The sequence below is a fragment of the Natrix helvetica genome (genome assembly GCF_964273705.1).
Source record: "Natrix helvetica genome assembly, chromosome: 8".
Lineage (NCBI taxonomy): Eukaryota > Metazoa > Chordata > Lepidosauria > Squamata > Natricidae > Natrix > Natrix helvetica.
In genome coordinates this window covers 25,983,587-26,002,120 of record NC_138559.1, presented here as the reverse complement: position 1 = coordinate 26,002,120, position 18,534 = coordinate 25,983,587, and the positions used below count along the sequence as shown (strand labels likewise).

General features: G+C 47.2%; 1 protein-coding gene across 6 annotated transcripts; it reads left to right on the top strand.

Moving 5' to 3' along the window:
• Positions 1–1,450: 1,450 nt before the first annotated feature.
• HINFP (histone H4 transcription factor) lies at positions 1,451–16,414 on the top strand. 6 transcript variants are annotated; one of them, XM_081961276.1, is made up of 10 exons: positions 1,451–1,532; positions 2,606–3,053; positions 4,530–4,756; positions 6,925–7,036; positions 8,205–8,357; positions 9,342–9,419; positions 9,541–9,661; positions 11,721–11,859; positions 12,667–12,791; positions 15,011–16,414. In XM_081961276.1, exons 2-10 carry the CDS (start codon positions 2,888–2,890, stop codon positions 15,477–15,479), a joined length of 1,590 nt encoding a protein of 529 aa, XP_081817402.1. In that variant the 5' UTR covers positions 1,451–1,532; positions 2,606–2,887; the 3' UTR covers positions 15,480–16,414. The 6 variants fall into 6 exon arrangements, with proteins under 6 accessions (XP_081817402.1, XP_081817405.1, XP_081817401.1 ...); XM_081961279.1 differs by having other exon boundaries at positions 1,531–1,666; positions 4,533–4,756; XM_081961275.1 differs by having other exon boundaries at positions 1,531–1,666.
• Positions 16,415–18,534: the final 2,120 nt, after the last annotated feature.

Here is an 18,534-nt window from a genome sequence, read left to right as displayed (position 1 = left end):
ACAAATACACTTCAACCCATTAACATAATATGCAGACTTTACAAACCCAAACTATTTCTTTTTTCTAAAAAAAGATTGAAATTCCTCCTAGAAGGAATTAAAAATACAAATAGGTTACAGTAAAGACAAACTTAAAATAGAATTTTGTCAGCATTCAAGAACTGATATTGGATGCACCTTTCCATTTTAGCATAATTTTGGAAATCAAATACACATTAAAGATTTTGGAAAATGTTTTATTTTGTTTGGATATTTCATATCACTATCAATTGTTAGGAAAAATATTGGTTGGTTCTCACTTTGGTCATCTTTAGAATAGACTAATTGATATCAGCTGTGGTGGTGCAGTGGTTAGAACACAGTAATTGCAAGCTAACTCACTGTTCACTGCCATAAATTCAATTCTGACCAGCTCAAGGTTGACTCAGCCTTCCATCCTTCTGAGGTTGGTAAAACGAGGACCCAGATTGTTGGAGGCAGGAGGCTGACTCTGTAAATCCACTTAGAGAGGGCTGTGAATCAGTGAATAGTCTAAGTGCTATTGTTATTTCCATGCTCTAATGGAGAAATGCAGTTTGCAGGAGTTGGGATGTTTTATGAGATGATACAAAGATTGGGTTATTTATGCAAATCTGGGTGTCATTCATTCACTTTTTCTGACAGAACAATCAAGGATAGCTAGGAACGCAACCTGCATTGCAAAAGGCCACAATTTTATTACATGTTGTGCAATTTTTCAGTGCAACACAATGCAACATTTCGCATCGCAACAACGCAGCACAATGCAAAGTTTCCTGTCTAAGCAGGGGGTTGGATTAGAAGACCTCCAAGGTCCCTTCCAACTCTGTCATTCTATTCTATTTGATTTCAGAAGGATCTGAAATCCCCTGGCTCAAGTCTCTTTCGCCCCTCCTAGACAAAATGGGCAGCATATAATTTGAATAGTACAGATTATATTAATTAAAAAACTGTAGCCAATGCAACTTTGTCTTCTATCCAAGTATTAAAAACCATGGTACTGATTGCTTTAACATTCTCCAAGGGTGTTGTTTGGAAGGGTGCTCTTCTAATATGCCTAATAAAAGTATTGTTTTGAAATGCAATTTCTGCATTGGCTTGATTCCACCCACCCTCTACCCTTTGTAGGAACGGTATGGGGCAAGGGAAGAATTGGAAAGAGCCTTGTAGCTTGCACCAAAGTCTACAACAATTCTGGACGACAAAACACTTTTCTCCATCTTTTTATTATCTCTTGATCTTTGGTTTCCACGGGGCAAGTTTGGGTGAACCATGAATACCATTCAAACCCGGAACCATTCCTCAAGAACCTTCGTTTCTCTGTCGGACCTAACACCGCGATGCTCTTTTGACAGGCCGGCTAGGCCCCGCCCTCCCCTGGCAACGCCATTGGCTGCTTTGGACGCCTCCGGCGCCTTCATTGGCTGGCGAAATTCATCCGGGCGGCGCAGGTGGTGGGGATGGGGGGAAGAGTCGTCGCGTCGGACGTCGGGCGGCCGGCCGGGAAACACTCGGTAACTATGGAAACGCGGCCTAGTGGGTACCCTGGGGCCTTGGCTCCCCGAACCGGAGGGCGTTTTTGTTCCTCCAGACTCCGTTTTTTCGGCTAGGGAGGTCTCGAGCGGGGAACTTTCTTCGGTCCCGCCTGGTGGGTGTGTGGATGTCGTACGAAAGGGCGAGGCGCCGGGGAGGGGCGACTCAGACGATGGCCGGGGAGGCCTCTCTGGCCAGGCAGGCTTTCAAGCTACGCGTAGCCCCGACTTTGGCCGAGCTCGTGGGGAAATAGTGGAGCCCAAGTCCAACTAAATTCTGGAGGACTCCAGGTCGGGGAAGGTTCTTTGCTTTTCTCAGGAGGGGCACAAAAAAAAGGACACCAGCAATGGGTAGAAAGGCGAAGGGAGATTATCATTGTATATTGTTTTATCTAATATTGACAACTTTGCATACGTAGATAGTGTAAAATGTAGTCCATTGTGATGTTTTATATATATAGCATGTATATTTGCGTGTTTATAGTAATATGTACTTTATAATTTAATTTGTATTTGATTTGGTATGGCTGCCTGCTCCAGAGGTCTTTGGGCAGTCTACAAAAACTACTAAAATGGTGAAAAGAAATGTACATATTCTCCCTTCTTTTATCTCCCTCTTTCTCTATGTCTCTATGTCTTTATCTATCTATCTACCTACCTACTGTTATGTCCAATCTTTTACACCTACCTATCTACCTTTATCTACCTACCTACCTACCTCCCACCCACCCACCCATCCATCCACCACCTACCTACCTACCTACGTCTGTCTGTCTGTCTATCTTTCATCTATCTATCTATCTATCTATCTATGTCTATCTATATCTACCTACCTATGTCTGTGTGTCTGTCCGTTCGTCCATCCATCCATCTATAATCTCCATCCCTAGCATTATGTGTGTAAATATTGTCTATACTATACGCAGTATGTCTATAGAATGTATAACCATATGTAGCACCATATAGCATAAGATGCAGTATATTATAATAATGGTATATGCATTTATGTATACTTTTTTTTTCTTTACCTGCCTGCCCTGTCCTTTCGAACGCAGGAAGTTTATTGTGACTTTGCTGGAAATTCACCGCAGGCGGCTTGCTCTGAAGCTCTTCCTCACGGCAAATCCTTGGAATTGCTGAATTGGATGAGGATGCTTTTCTAAAGACCGTAAAAATTCACAGGATAGGTGGAGTCGGGGTTGGACAGAATTCCAGCTCTTCCCATCAACCCCTTTCCAAGGCTGAAGGGAAGGCGACGGAAGACCTCCTTTGGGATGTGAGAGAGAAACAACCGACCCCACCCACCCCTTCTCCGATTGCCCTGCAGGGTTGTGGCCATGCCTCCTGGGAAGACAGGGGAGAAAGAGACTTTGGTCCTGCAGTGTGAATGGGAACTCTGCAGCTTTGTTGCCTCGAAGATGGAAGAGTTTTGCGAACATGTTTCGCAGCACCTGCAGCAGCATCTCCAGGGCAAGGAGGAGGAGCATGAGATGGATTCTCTTGGTAAGGGGCACGCAGGGCAGGTTTCGTTCTCCATGCAGCAAAGTCTTCTAGGTTTTTTGGGGGGGGGGGAGTTTGTAGGATGCGAGAAAAAAAGAACTCTCATATAGAAACGAGGAGACCATGAACAATAAAAAGCATATTTATTTAAAATATATTTATATATTGTCTTTTGCAAAAGGATTCTCAATCATGAAAGAAAGAATGTCGGATAGATCCAAAGACATGGTTTGAATACATTTGGTATCACAGCCCACCCCCCTTACATAGCATTGTTATACCGCAAATTCTTGGACCAGAAATCCCCTTTGGAATGACCCTATCCTCATTTTCCCCATAACAAGACAATCAATCTCATCATGGCAGCTTCCTGATACTGACACAGGCTGCTTCTAGTACTGTCACGCTGACCTGGCTTGAAATTTCCCAATCAACTTTTTAGCCTTGTTTGTTTCCCCCAAAACGAACCCTTTACGTCATATCTTCATGCATTACAGATGTGCTGCTCGGGTTATGGAAAGTGTAAATATGGAGTCACTCAGGTTCTTTTCTTTTATGAGAATAATCCCATTTCTCTCCCAGGATGTCAAGTTGTGATGCAGGTAAAAAGGCTTGGAGTTTTGATCGCCTGATTGGGGCTATGGCCCTGACTTTTTTCACTTCCTTGGACATCGCTGAGACTCTTATTTGCTTTTAAGATGAGCTGTGTGGCGCTCCTCTTTGACAATTGGCATAATGCCTCTCTGCATTCCCTTCCTCCTCCTCCTCAAAAGAGTGGATTGATTTCATTAGGAAACCCATATTCCTCTAAATTACCTTTCTGGTTCAGTGCCAGGCAGGCAGCCTATTTGTCTGCCTTATTGCAGATAGTCCTGTAAGCCATCGGGGTTTGCTCAAAGCTCCCGCTGGAATTGCAAGGGAGACGTTGCAGCCCCTTCACTCCCATAGTTAATGTATGTCAGTGTAAAATTGAAGCAGGACAAGGGTGAGAATTGCTGTTGGCAAGGGACACCTGGAGAAGGCAGGATCAAGCTAAACTGGGTTTGAAAAGTTAGTGAGAGCATGAATCAGCTAAAGAAAGAGGGGGTTAGTTGAGAAAAGTCTGAGCAAGTTACTTTTCCTGGCATCTTTTTTAATTAAAAGCTCTAGTGTCAAATCTGGGTGACAGCATTCCGTGCGCCTTCGGCGTTTAGTCATGCCGACCACATGACCACGGAGACCTCTTCGGACAGCGCTGGCTCTTCAGCTTTGAAATGGAGATAAGCACAGCCCCCTAGAGTCTGGAATGACTAGCACAGATGTGCGAGGGGAACCTTTACCTTTTAGTATTAAATCAGAAGAGTTTCTGTTTTATACATCTCATCCAGAAAGGGGAGGGTGAGCAAGAGCAATTACTAAGTGGGAATTTGTAATGTTAACTCCGTCTCTCGCAGGTAAGCCTCGTGCTTGCTCTGTGAACTTCCTGTTTTCCCTCCCCAGAAGAATACGCTTGCCTCTGGCAGGAGTGCGGCTTCTGTTCTCCCGAGAGCCCTGCAGAGCTCGTCCGCCATGTTTACTTCCACTGTTACCACACCAAGCTGAAACAGTGGGGACTCCATGCCTTACGGAGCCAGTCCGACCTGAGTGCCTGCCAGCTGGATTTTCAGAGCCGGAACATTATCCCCGAGATCCAAGAGAACTTCCTCTGCCTTTGGGAATACTGTGAGGTGAGAGATGGGATGGGAAGATGGCTGGGCTTTTCCCGCGAGGTTGCCACACCTGCCCCGAATTGGGTCCTTAGGAAAGAAAGACTCTCGATTCCCTTGGTGTGAAAGGTATACTTTTACTAAAGACCAAGTGGTTACAGTACAGCAAAGCCAGAACTAATGTTTGCGTGGGAAGGTTTCCCTGTTAACTTTCCCTTTCGCCATTCCTCCCCCTTGTTATCTGTCTATTGTCCAATTACATTTAAAGGATTTGCTTTGGTAACGGTCACTGCTCCTGGTAGGCTAGGTGATCAGCTGTGGTATTTCTCCTCCCAGGCCTCTGGCCTTGCCGGGATGAGCTGATGTCTCAGGATGGAACAACGAGTAGTTTTGGTTTCCCCGCTTCCTGTCTGGGTTCCAAATAATACCCTCAACGAAAGGAGGCTTGAGATTCCTTAAAGTTCCATCTTATTAGAGATGTCATATTGGCACATCTGGGAAAACCTGAATCTGAAAGCTTCCATGTTTTTTCCCCCACCCAAACGAAAGTTCAAGTCCCTGCCCAGCACCCACATGTCCATCACATGATCCAATCAGGCACTGGCCAAAGCTGGAGATGCCTCCCAGTCACACCATCGCAGCTGCAGGTCAAGATGACCTTGACTTTCTGAGAAAGAATGTTATTTTGACTATATATCACCCCCCCTCTGTATAACCCCCCCTCCCATTTCCCCACAATAGAAACTGTGGCAAGCCTGAAGTCTTAAAGGTAAAAGGTAGCTTCCAGGTCTGGCACTTCCCTGTGATTTCAGCAATTCCACCCCCCACCCCCCCACCCCAAATAGTTTATGACAGGCTGGCATCTAGCAAAGTGAGATTGAAGCCAAAGCTCAAGGTGGCAGTTCTGTTAGATGTATTGTGTTGAGTGTGTCCACTGCACACTGCTAGCATGCACAACCAGCTTCTGAGGTTGAGACAGATTCTTGGCGTGCTGTGATGACTGTGGGATGGACCTAAGAACATTGCTTTATCAGACCAAAACAAATTGTATAAATTATTGAAGAGATTGTGCAAACATGTCCACTTCTCCCTCCAATTATCCTGAAAACAATGCAGGAATGTTTCTGGAACTCTCCACACCCAGTTTAAATTTGAATTATCAGAAGCATCATTCTGAAATACGTATAAAATAGTATGCCCGTGGAAGATACTTGGAATATTTTTTGTATTTAATAAATAACTATATCTCTAGGGATGCATTTTATATATATAACGTAAGTTATAAATAAGATATATAACGATATCTTGTAGGGTCATGGTGGCTCAATAGCTAACACATTGAGTTTGTTGATCATAAAGGTCAGCAATTCGGCGCTTGGAATCCCTAGCGCCGTGTAACGGAGTGAGCTCCCGTGACTTGTCCCAGCTTCTGCCAACCTAGCAGTTTGAAAACATGTAAAAATGCAAGTAGAAAAATAGGAACCACCTTTGGTGGGAAGGTAACAACATTCTGTGTGCCTTTGGCATTTAGTCATGCTGGTCACATGGCCATGGAGACGTCTTCGGGCAGTGCTGGCTCTTCGGCTTTGAAACGGAGATGAGCACCGCCCCCTCACAAGAAATGTAGTGAATGGAGCCATGTTAAGGAGGACACAGATTATTGTTAGCCAGCTTTTAAAGATTAAGTCTCCCCCAAGGTGGAGTGGGATGTGTTTAAACTTCCATGTGTATGCAGAGCTACTGAATGACTCCTGGATGGAATTTATTAAGCTTTTAGAAAGTGCAATATTGATTTAAGGGAATAACATCCTTTAATGCAGGGGCCTCCAACCTTGGCAACTTTAAGTCTTAAAGTTGCCAATAACAGTAGCCCTTAGACTTATATACTGCTTCACAGTGCTTTACAGCCCTAGCATCTTGCCCCCAACAATCTGGGTCCTCATTTTACCCACCTCGGAAGGACGGAAGTCTGAGACAACCTTGAGCGTGGTGAGGATCGAACTGCCAAATTGCAGGCAGCCGGCAGTCAGCAGAAGCCGCCTGCAGTACTGCACCCTAACCACTGCGCCACCGTGGCTCATGGCCCAAGGTTGGAGACCCCCTGCTTTAATGGCTCTATTTGCTGATAAAGCGGGTGAATGCTCACAATATATCCTTCCTTTTCTTGTCCCCCCCCCGCCCCCCACCAGCGAGCTTTCGATAACCCTGAGTGGTTCTATAGGCATGTGGAAGACCACAGTTTCTGCGCAGAGTACAAGGCGATTGGAAAGGAGATCCACGTGGTCTTCTGTGGCTGGAAAGGTAAGAATTGATCTTGAATTATAGAACTTTTGCTGGTTGAGTTCTTCCTTTTTCTTTTTTAACTGCTCAAACGTTTCCTGTTATCTTGAGGCACAATTAAACAAGAAACGTGCTCTTACCCTGTTTCCCTGAAAATAATTATCTCCCCAGATAATAAGCCCAATTGGGCTTTTGAGTGCATGCGCTAAAATAAGCCCTCCCCCCAAAATAAGCTCTCCCCTAAAATATTTACCCACGTGCACAGCCGGTCCTTGCGATTTCCTGGGGGGGGGGAAGGGGGGAACATGCCCCATGCGCCCCTCATGCATCTGCCATCCACGCCGAATGACCACGCAGAGGCCACTCCCACAAACTCTAGTTCCCCCTCCCCTTTTCTTAGTGGCGGCCATAAAAAGAGCGGCAGGCCCAGCGACCCTGAGGCTGGCAAGAGTGTGCCAGAAACAGAGACAGAACTTCCGGCCCTCTCTGGGCCAGCTGATCTGCGGGCCGAGGTTAAGGGGCCTCCTGCACCTCAAAAATAATAAGACCTCCCTGAAAATAAGTCCAAGCGCTTATTTCAGAGTCAAAATAAAATAAGACCCTGTCTTATTTTCGGGGAAACACGGTAGAATAATACCCATAGATACAGGTAGTCCTTAACTCTTTTAGTGTCCATTTGAAGTTACAACAGCACTGGAAAAAAGTTACTGGCCCTCACACTTAACGGCCGTTGCACCATCCTCACAGTAACCTGATCAACCACCTACATTAGCAAAGGAAATTCTGTTCCCAATAATGGCCATAAGTTGAGGACTTCCTGTATGCATATTGCATTAAAAAAGTACTGGGTGTGCATTTTTTAAAAATACAATCTATAAATACTATTTCTATGAGTCACACGCTTTATCATCTGTTTGTTTTCCCTGGTGAAATGTTACTTACCTCGGTGCAAATAAATAAATACACTCAAACTTGTGACTGTTAGGCAATTTGTAAGAGGAGAAGCCTCCTCCTCCTTTTCATGCAGATAAAAAAAAAATGAAAAATCCATTTAAAAAGTTCCTCAAAATCCATTTTAAAAAGTTCCTCAAAATCAAAAGCTAAATTCCTGCCAAGCTCAAAGCAAAAAGCCAAAAAGTTTTTGGCTGGCACCGGCTTGGAAGCCTCAAGCATTGTTCCTTTGTTCCAGAGTGCGACTGCACCTTCAAAGGCCGATGTAAGCTGCGGGAACATCTGCGCAGCCACACCCAGGAGAAGGTGGTAGCATGTCCCACTTGTGGTGGCATGTTCTCCAACAACACCAAGTTCTTTGATCACATCCGCCGTCAGACGGCTCTAGAGCGTGAGTACCTGAGCTCCATCATCACATTTAGCCCGGAACCGTACAAGAGGTCAGGCTTGATAACCAACATGAGTTTGGGTCTGGTTAAGGTTTGAGTTGTAAACCCTAGGAAGGAAGGGAGTGGACATCTGGAAGAGATCGAATTGCGGGGGCTCACTGAGTTTGGCTATTTTCTTGCAGACATTTCATTACCTGACTAGGTTACATCATCGGTGCTAAAAGGGAGGAGGCTTTGCTCTCTGTTTATGTACAAGTGGCTTGCCCTGTCAGTGTTGGTGGGAGCGTTGTTTTCTTCTTGGTAGTCCCTTGATTTGCCTGTTGTTTCCTGCTTGATCGTGTGCCTGGCATTAATCTTAATCTCTGCTCATTTGGGTGTTAACTGCTGGTGAGGAGGTGTTTAGATCTGCTTGTTTCCTTTTTAGAAGTTTTTAATTGTCTCTTTTAAATGGCATGCGGATGCTGTTTACCTCATGGTGCCTGTTGATGGTTAATTTGTCTGAATGCTCGGCTTCCAGGAATCCTGTAGGATTTTTGGACTTGGCTTGGTCTAGGATGCTATTTCCTAGTTAAAGCCACGATGAAGCCTGTCTCTGTGTTGTGAAGGAGAAATTGCCCTGAGCAGTTGCTGATAAAGATTCTCTCCAAATGAGAGAAAGGAGGAGTGGAAAGAGTGGAGAAGGAGAGAGGAAGGGGAAGTAGAGAAGGATGACAAAGGGAAGAAAGGAGGTAGGGAGAGGGAGGAGAGAAGAAAGTGATGGATAAGGTACAAATATGGTGTATGAAGAGCAGAAGAGCCAATAATTGTTTTTGGGAGCTGATGGTGAATTGATGTAAACATTTAATAATACAATATGATGTTGGCTATGTAATAGTATACATGTGATTCTATGTTATGAAAATGGAAAAATTAAAAAACTGAATATGAAAAAAAAGAGACTCTCTCCAAATGAGACGCGTCCTTTCGTTTCTGCCTCTGCTTCACAGAACAGCGATTCCAATGCTCTCACTGCTCCAAAAGGTTTGCTACAGAGAGACTCTTGAGGGATCATATGAGAAATCACGGTAAGATGCCACGAGGAAGCTTCCCCCCACCCCAAACTTCTCCTTTCCTCTCCTCTTGGTGAACTTTCCCTTCAGAGATGACCTGTTTTTTACATGTTTGCGTTTGTGTTTTCCTGAGCAGTCAACCACTACAAGTGCCCACTCTGTGACATGACCTGCCCTCTGCCCTCCTCACTCCGCAATCACATCCGCTTCAGGCACAGCGAGGAGCGGCCTTACAAGTGCAACTATTGTGACCACAGGTAAGCCCAGAGGCCTGGTGGGAGATGGCGCTGGGCCAGGTCTCGGGAGGGAGAGCGTCCTCCAAAGCCAAATCCTTCTGCTGATTCTTTGCCATAACTCGGAGCGGACTTCCTGTAGGATTCAGCAGAGCAGGCGACATTATGGTGAGGTAGCTGTTGGGCAATTGTCCCAGGTCATCTAGTCCAGCCCCCTGCCCAAGCAGGAGACTCTGCACTATTTCTGACAGAGGGCAGCCCAGTCTCTTCTTGAAAGCTTCCAGTGATGAAGCTCCCACAACTTCCGAAGGCAACTTCTGTTTCATGGGTTGATTGCTCTCACGGTCAGAAAATTTCTCCTTATTTCCAGGTTGAATCCCTCCTCGATTCATTTCCATCCATTATTCCTTGTCTGCCCTTCAGGTGCCTTGGAGAACAGGCTGACCCCCCCCCCCTCTTTTTTGTGGCAGCTCCCCAAATATTGGAAGGCTGCTGTCATGTCTCCCCTGGTCCTTCTCTTCCCTAGACCTGCCAGGCCCAGGTCCTGCAACCGTTCATCGTATGTTTCAGCCTCCAGTCCCCTAAAATCATCCTGGTTGCTCTTCTCTGCACTTTTTCTAGAGTCTCAACATCTTTTTTATAGTGTGGTGACCAAAACTGGAGGCAGTACTCTAGGTGTGGTCTTACTAAGGCTTTACAGAGGGGTATTAGTAACTCACTTGATCTTGATTATATCAAGTGGATTGTATCGAGGATTTGTCGTGTAAAATGTCATTGTGATAGGAAGAGACAATTCTGGCCTGCTTTTGATAATAGCCAGGACGATAATGGTGGCAACATGAAGAAGGGAGTATACATACATACTTGGACTTCAGTAAGGCATTTGCTAAGGTAGACCATAACCTACTACTAGATAAAGTAGAAGAATGTGGGTTAGACAGCATCACCACCAGATGGATTCGTAACTGGCTGACCAACCGCACTCAACGTGTAGTTCTCAATGGAACTGCATCTACATGGAGGGAAGTATGCAGTGGAGTACCCCAAGGCTCTGTTTTAGGCCCAGTACTCTTCAACATCTTCATCAATGATTTGGATGAGGGAATAAATGGGGAACTCATCAAATTTGCAGATGACACCAACACTCCAGAAGATAGGCTTAAGATACAGAAGGATCTTGACAAACTTGAACATTGGGCACTATCTAATAAAATGAAATTCAGTGGTGAAAAGAGTAAGGTTCTACATTTAGGCAAGAAAAATGAACTGCACAGGTACAATATAGGGGGTACCTGGCTCAACAGTCGTAATTGTAAGAGGGATCTTGGAGTCCTAGTGGACAACCATTTAAATAGGAGCCAGCCATGTGCAGCAGCTGCCAAAAAAGCCAACCCAGTTGTAGGCTGCATCAACAGAGGAATAGAATCAAGATCACGTGAAGTGTTAATACCACTTTATAATGCCTTGGTAAGGCCACACTTGGAAGACTGCATCCAGTTTTGGTCGCCATGATGTAGAAAAGATGTGGAGACTCTAGAAAGAGTGCAGAGAAGAGCAACAAAGATGATTAGGGGACTGGAGGCTGAAACATATGAAGAACGGTTGCAGGAACTGGGGATGTTTAGCTTAAGAGAAAGAAGGACCAGGGGAGACATGATAGCAGCCTTCCAATATCTCAGGGGTTGCCGCAAAGAAGAGGGAGTCAAACTATTCTCCAAAGCACCCGAGGGTAGAACAAGAAGCAATGGGAGGAAACTCATCAAGGAGAGAAGGTACTTAGAAGTGAGGAGACATTTCCTGACACTGAGAACAATTAATCAGTGGAACAATTTGCCTCCAGAAGTTGTGAATGCCCCAACACTGGAAGTCTTTAAGAAGATGTTGGATAGCTATTTGTCTGAAACGGTATAGGGTTTCCTGCCTAGGCAGGGGGTTGGACTAGAAGACCTCCAAGGTCCCTTCCAACTCTGCTATTCTATTCTATTGTATTTTATGACTTCTGATTGCTGCCACCTTGCATGCAGCAGCATTGTCCCTGTTTGCGCCAGGATTAAAATACTCTCTTTGCCTGATCCGTCCACAGCTGTAAGAATCTGATCGATCTACGGAAGCACTTGGACACCCATAGCAAAGAGCCAGCCTACCGCTGTGAGTTCGAAGCCTGCGACTTCAGCGCCCGATCCCTCTGCTCCATCAAACTGCACTACAAAAAGATCCACGAGGTGAGAAGGAAGCGGACGGCAGCCCCAGAGCCTGGGGAGCGGTGTCTGAGTTGGAGGAGAAAAGCAGAAGCTTCAGAAGCTTTGCAGAACGACTCTTGAGACACAGCTTGGGCTGGCACATTAGAAGCCGAAGCAGCAACCGTTCCGTTTCCAAAGGAAAAGGGACGTCTGCTTGCTTGTCTGAATCACCTCCGTACAAATATCAAGAGAGTTTCCAAAATTTTGCTGCTTCTGGGAATTCCAAGTTCTTTCAACGCTCATTTATTCTTTCTTTCTTTCTTTCTTTCTTTCTTTCTTTCTTTCTTTCTTTCTTTCTTTCTTTCTTTCTTTCTTCCTTCCTTCCTTCCTTCCTTCCTTCCTTCCTTCCTTCCTTCCCCTCCTCCTCCTCTCTTCTTCTTTCTTTTTTCCTCCTCATTTCTTCGTTCTTCTTTTTCTTCTTTCTTTTTTCCTCCTACTCTTCCTTTCTTCATCCTTCTTTTTTTCTTTCTTCTTTCTCCTCCTCCTCCTCATTGTTGGTTGCACAGTCAGTCAGATGTTTAGGCTTGATCTGGCACTTGTCTACTTAACACAGACCTGCTCAAGAACCCGGACTAGGCAAATTTTGCTGTTTAATAATACTAAAGGTGTTCTATTATTATTACTACTATTATTTCTATACTTAGAAATCCAATGTATTGTTTACAGAATCCACAGGCTTGCTTTGCAAACAGAACAGCTGGATTCTTTCAAGTTGCGGAGTTTCAGGTGTAGGTGGAGAAGATGCCCGTCTAACCATTTCTTTCTCTCTCTGTCCTCCTCCCCCCTCAGGGCGATTCAGAGCCCAGGTATAAGTGCCACGTCTGTGACAAATGTTTCACCCGTGGGAACAACCTGACCGTCCACCTCAGGAAGAAGCACCAGTTCAAATGGCCGTCAGGTCACCCTCGTTTCAGGTACACCAGGGAAGGGCGGGCCTGAAACGCCTGTCAGGGTCCCAAATAGCATCCGAGAGTAAATCAGAGTCCCAGGCAAAGGATTGCTCAAAGTTCCAGTTTATTCAGAGAGCCATGTTGGGAAACATCTGGGAAAACCCGAATCTGAAGGCTTCCAGGTGTTCTCCACCCAGTTGAAAGTTCAAGATCTTGCCCCCACAAGTCCTTTCCATGGTCCAATCTCCCACTGGCATGCTGGCAGCTTCCAGCCATCCAGTTCCGGCCAGGTGCAGAGGTGCAGAGACAAAGGATGACCTTGGCTTTCTAGAAAGAACGTTGTTATGGCTACATATCATCTAACTCCATACAATCCGCCTTCCATTTTCCCACAATAATTGGTGGTTTTGGGGCCCTGTTGAGAGGGGATGAACTTCAGCATACCGGGAGAAACTGACTTGTTGTTAAGCTGCTGGCAGAAGATCTCTTTGCCCAAAGACCTTCTGCAGATCAGTTTCACTTTCTCACTTCAGCCCAAAGGTGGGATTCAGCCGATTTGGTAGTGGAAATCGCAGGCTGGCCCCGCCCTCCTGCCCCGCCTCCTATTTAGGCACGTTTTCAAGTCATGTGCATGTATGTAAGCCGCACATGCGCTCACATTTGTGAACCGGTAGGGAAAGTAAGCAGATGCCACCCCTCCTTCAGTCCCTCTCCTCAAAAGGAAAAGGAGAGGAGGGGATTTCGTAGCCGCCTCATCACATCCCTCCAAAGAATTAATTAAATCTCGGGACAGCTGGAAGTTCAGCTCAAAATCTGACCGGTTTGCAAATGATTAACGAGACAAGCCAGGATATTTTTGGAGAAGCAGATTGTTTGTCTGGACATCCCTGAAGCAAATTGTGCTGTCCTCAAATCAGCAGCCGAGTTAACAAAAGGAAATGTTTGCGGCCGATTAAACGCAGGCGGTTTGGATTGGCCGGCTAATTCCGATATGGGTCGGGTTTGTATCTTATTATCTCTTGGTGGCCTTATCCCTGTGTCAAAGGGAAGCTGGAGGGACTTGTGACACATTCCCAGTGAGGAGGTTTGAGAGTTTGTGACCTCTGCCAAGTTGCGGCGAAGAAGAGAGAAGTGTAGCCTGCAGGAATTGGAAGAAGGGTGTGTAAGAAGACAGTTGGCACCCTTTCTGCCATCCTCTACAACAGGGGTGTCAACTTCAAGGCCCATGGGCCAAATCCGGCCCTCAATGTGGCCGAATCTGCCCCTGTGGGGCCGTCCTGGAAAACAAGGGGCCGGCCCACATCACTTCCGCCCAGTCTACTCAGTGCAAAGAGGAAACATGCCAGCAGTTTGGGAAGTGGTGTCAGGCTGGCCACGCCCACCCAGTTGGCCACACACACCCCCGGCCCCCAAAGTCAACCCCAGCCCTAATGTGGCCCTCAGTGAAATTGAATTTGACACCCCTGCTCTAGAAGCATTAGATGAGGATACTGGAATTACCATATTTTTTGGAGTATAAGACGCACCTTCCCCCCCCCCCCCAAAAAAGAGGGTAAAAATCTGGATGTCTTATACACCGAATACAGCATTTTTGGCCTCCTGAACCCACCCACCCCCTTTGCAAAAATGGACATGCAGAGGGTTTGGGAGGCCTACTCCGAGGGGCTGGGGAGGGCAAAAACAAGTGAAAAATGGGCCGTTTTTAAATTGTTTTTGCCCCCTGCCTCCAGGACCACTCTACAAGTCTCCCAAAGTCTATGCATGCCCTGTTTTTGGCAAAAACGGGCCCTTTTTTTTCTTGTTTTTGTCCCCCCCCCCCCCCCCAGCAGCACTTTGCAGGCCTCTCAAACTCTCTTCATGCCCCGTTTTTCACCAAAAAGAAGGCCTGCAGAGGGCTTGGGAGGCTTGCAGAGTGCAAAAACTTTTTAAAATTTACCTCTTCAAAATCTTGGTGTGTCTTATACTTCGAAAAATACGGCATTTCTCTTTCACCAGGGTTGAGCCTTTTCGTGTTTCTTTTTTTAATAATTGCCAGGCAAGGTGGAGAAAAACGTAGATCCTTTTCTCCTTGTGCTAAGATTTCTGGCCAACTCAAATATTTTCTGAAGAAGTGGCACAATAGCAGCTTCGAAGCTGTGTGGGTGTTCACCAGCTTTTGGTAACCAATGGTGCTGGGATGCCAAGAGCTAGCCAACACCCTGGCATGGTTCCCTGCTAATCCCAGCCTCTGCCACCTCACCTAGGTACAAAGAACACGAGGATGGGTACATGCGCCTTCAGCTGGTGAGGTACGAAAGCGTGGAACTGACCGAGCAGCTGCTGAAGGACCGGGAGAAGCAGGGAGAGTCGCTGGATGATGCAGCCCAGTGCGTGGTGCTGGCCGGGTCGGAAGGCGGCTTACAGGGCATCATCCTGGACTCGCCCACAGAGGAGCCGACGGAGGCCGATTTGCCAGTTCCAACCGAGAGCTCCGTCCCGTTGTGTGCCAGCGAGTCTCCGGACTGCGATCCGAGCGCCCCTCCCAGCCCGATCATCCGGGTGGTGAATAGAACCAATGAGCACGGAGAGAGCGAGACGGTTTACTATGTGATGGCCAATGCTCCCTCGGAGACCCGGGCAGCTGTGCCTAGCGGGCTCGTTCCAGAGCCAGAGGAGAACGTGATGGACAGGCTGCAAAAGACTGCCGAGGAACTGGGCATTCAGATTCTCTGAGGCTGCCCCTCCTGCGTGGCACCCCGGGGTCGTTTCCCCCTCACCCTGGTTGGACCTTCCGAATTTGCCAGCGCAAATCGGACTGCTTGCCAAAATGGAAATGGAGGTGAGAGCTGGACGAAAGGCTTCCCACAAGAGATAAATACACAGACACACACAAGCCCTTTGTTGTCTCCCTTCAGCCTAGGAGTAATCTGGTAAGGGAAGCCAGCTTTAAGGCAGTTCCTCTGGAAAGGGACGGACTTGAGGCAGAAACTTTTGGTGGTTGGGTCAGACCTCTTGCCTCAGATCCTCCTGACCACACAACGTCTACCTGTCCCTATTTGAAAAGCTGGCCATTCTCAGAAGCCAACTTCACCCCCTTGGAAGCCTCATCCTTTTGATCTCACTCCTGGTCAGTCCGACTTGGTGCTGTGCAGACTCTTAAAATCTCCATCTCCGTCTCTACGGTTGGTTTGCCCATCACCCTGTTCTTCACTGCCCCACAAAGCCCCACTCGCATCCCTCCTCAGGGGGCGTTCCGCCCCAGATCATCCCCTGGGGAAACTCGGGGGTCCTTCCCCGTCACGGAGCAATTAGGGAGCAGCAGTCAGGACAATGGGCTCATCACACGCACCCTGGGAATAAGGTGCGTGTCATGGGCCCATTGTCCTGACTGTTGCTCCATAATCCACGGCTGCTTTGCCTTCTTGGCAAAACTCCTTCCTTTGTTGGCTTCGGGGCAGGGAAGTTGTGAAGCAGCGGTTTCCTTCCCACAGTCGTCGCACAGCAAGAGATTGTGTTGTAATTCCCTCCTGCGTCACGAGGAAGGAGAGAGAGAACAAAAAGGGGAGTTGATTCTTGCCAGGGGGCAATCTCCCATATTGGGGTCCCAGCTCCCGGGTTACAAAGTTTACGTTGTGTTGACCTTCAGAAATAAAGACACACCAAAACAAAACCCAAGTTTTGTGTCATACGATCTTTGTGTGGGCCGTCCTCGACTCTCAAAACTTCATTTAGTGGCCATTGGAAGTTGCAACAGCAGTGAAAAAAGAGACTTAACAACTGTTCTTTCACACGGCAGTTGCCGTATTCTCTGGGTCCCTTCACCAAACTTCAGATGCTTGGCAGCTGACTCACATTTATGACGGTTGCGGCAGGGGGAGGGGAGTGTTACGCGATCCCCTTTTGCGACCTTCGGGCCAGCAAAGTCCACGGGGAAGCCAAATCCACTTAACAACCTTGTCACTAACTTGAACCATTTGCAGGGATTCGCTTAACTGTGTCAAGAGAAATCGTAAAACGGGGCAAAGCTTCACTTAACAAAAGTCTCTCTAAACCACAGAAATTTTGGGCCCAGTTAAGGTCGTAACTCAAGGACTGCCTGCAATCTTAAGTTTCCCCTCCTCAGTGGGACTTAGGCATCGGATAGGCCAGTGATGGCGAACCTTTTTTGCCTCGGGTGCCAAAAGCACGAGCATGCATGCTATCGCGCATGCTGCATGCCCACCCCATAACTTAATGCCCCCCCGCAACATGCCCCCTGCTCATGTGACACCCACACATGCGCACGCAGCTTTCTTGGAGCCTGGGGAGGGGAAAAAACGGCCTCCCCTGCCCCCTGGAGGTCCTCTGGGGGCCGGAAATGACCCGTTTTCTGACTTATGGTTTGCATGTTGGGCCATTTTGCACCCTCTGGAGGCTTCAGGAGGGGAGGCCGATAAACAGCCCCATGGGCAACCCGGAGATCTGTTCCTGAACTTCTGCTTTGCACGTTGGGTTGTTTTTCGCCCTCCGGAGGCTTCAGGGAAGTCTCCGGAGGCTGAAAAACAGCCAAAAATGAAGGCCGAAATCAGCTGGCCAGCGCACGGATGTGCGGTGGAGCTGACGGCAATGCCTGGCACGCCCTAAGAAATGGCTCCGCGTGCCGAAGGTTTGCCATCCTGGGGACAGGCAGAGAGCAGCAGCAGCATCCAAATAGAATTTATTTGGGGGCAAACCTCGGAGAATAGTTTGGACCGATGCCCGGCTTGGGAAGCAGTCAGTTAGCCTGGCAAGTCAGAGATGGATGGAAAACAACCCTTCAACTCTGTTGAACTTCACTCGGTTATGCAGAGGTAGTGAGCTTCCTCTCCTGTCAGGGCCAAGTATTTCATAATTCCTGAGCCCCTCCCTCCCCCCACCGGCCTTCCAGCCGTGCATCGGAGATAAGATCCCTGCCTCCCTAATGGCCTTAAAAGATCACCATCCTTCCTGACAGCTACACTGATAAAACCTCCCACCTTTCTTGCTTGAGGGTCCTGGGTGCTCCCTGAACTTGATTATTTCCTCGCAGACCTTTCGTGATCCAAACTAGGTAATCTCAGATATTGGTACTTTATGCCAAAGTCCTTTATCTTCTCTGCGACTTGGGTTCAGTGCCCGTTGCCTGAAAAATGTGGGTCGTATTGCCCACGGGCCCGTTGCAAAACCCACGGCTGTTTGGACTCTCACGGATTCCATATCGAAAAACTGGGAGGTGCCTACTGAAGTGCCTCTGGCTGTGGAGGTCTGTAACTTATCAGGATGCTTCGGTTTATATTATTTTTTTCTTGACATTCTTTTAAAAAGGAATAAACAACTGGCGGTTGCTGAAAAACCAGGATTAGCTTAACGGAGGCAATACAGTTAAAACCAGTCATTCTCAAATCTTTTTCTTCACTACGGACCAGGGGTGAAATGCAGCAGGTTCTGACAGGTTCTGGAGAACCGGCAACGGAAATTTTGAGTAGTTCAGAGAACCGGCAAATGCCACCTCTGGCTGGCTTCAGAGTGGGGAGGGAATGGGGATTTTGCAATACCCCTGTTGTGACGCACAGTTTACTGCAGTGGGTTCTCAACCTGTGGTCCCTGGAAACACACACCCCCCCCCGGACTGATGTCATCACAGAGGGTCAGCGAAGGCTTGAAGAAATGTTATGCTTAATGAGTTCAGCCTTGGGGGTGGTGAATAGGTTGAGAATTACTGATTTTACTGTACTGCCTCCATTAACCTAAACCTGTTTTTTTTTACCAGCCACCATAAGTTATTTGTTTC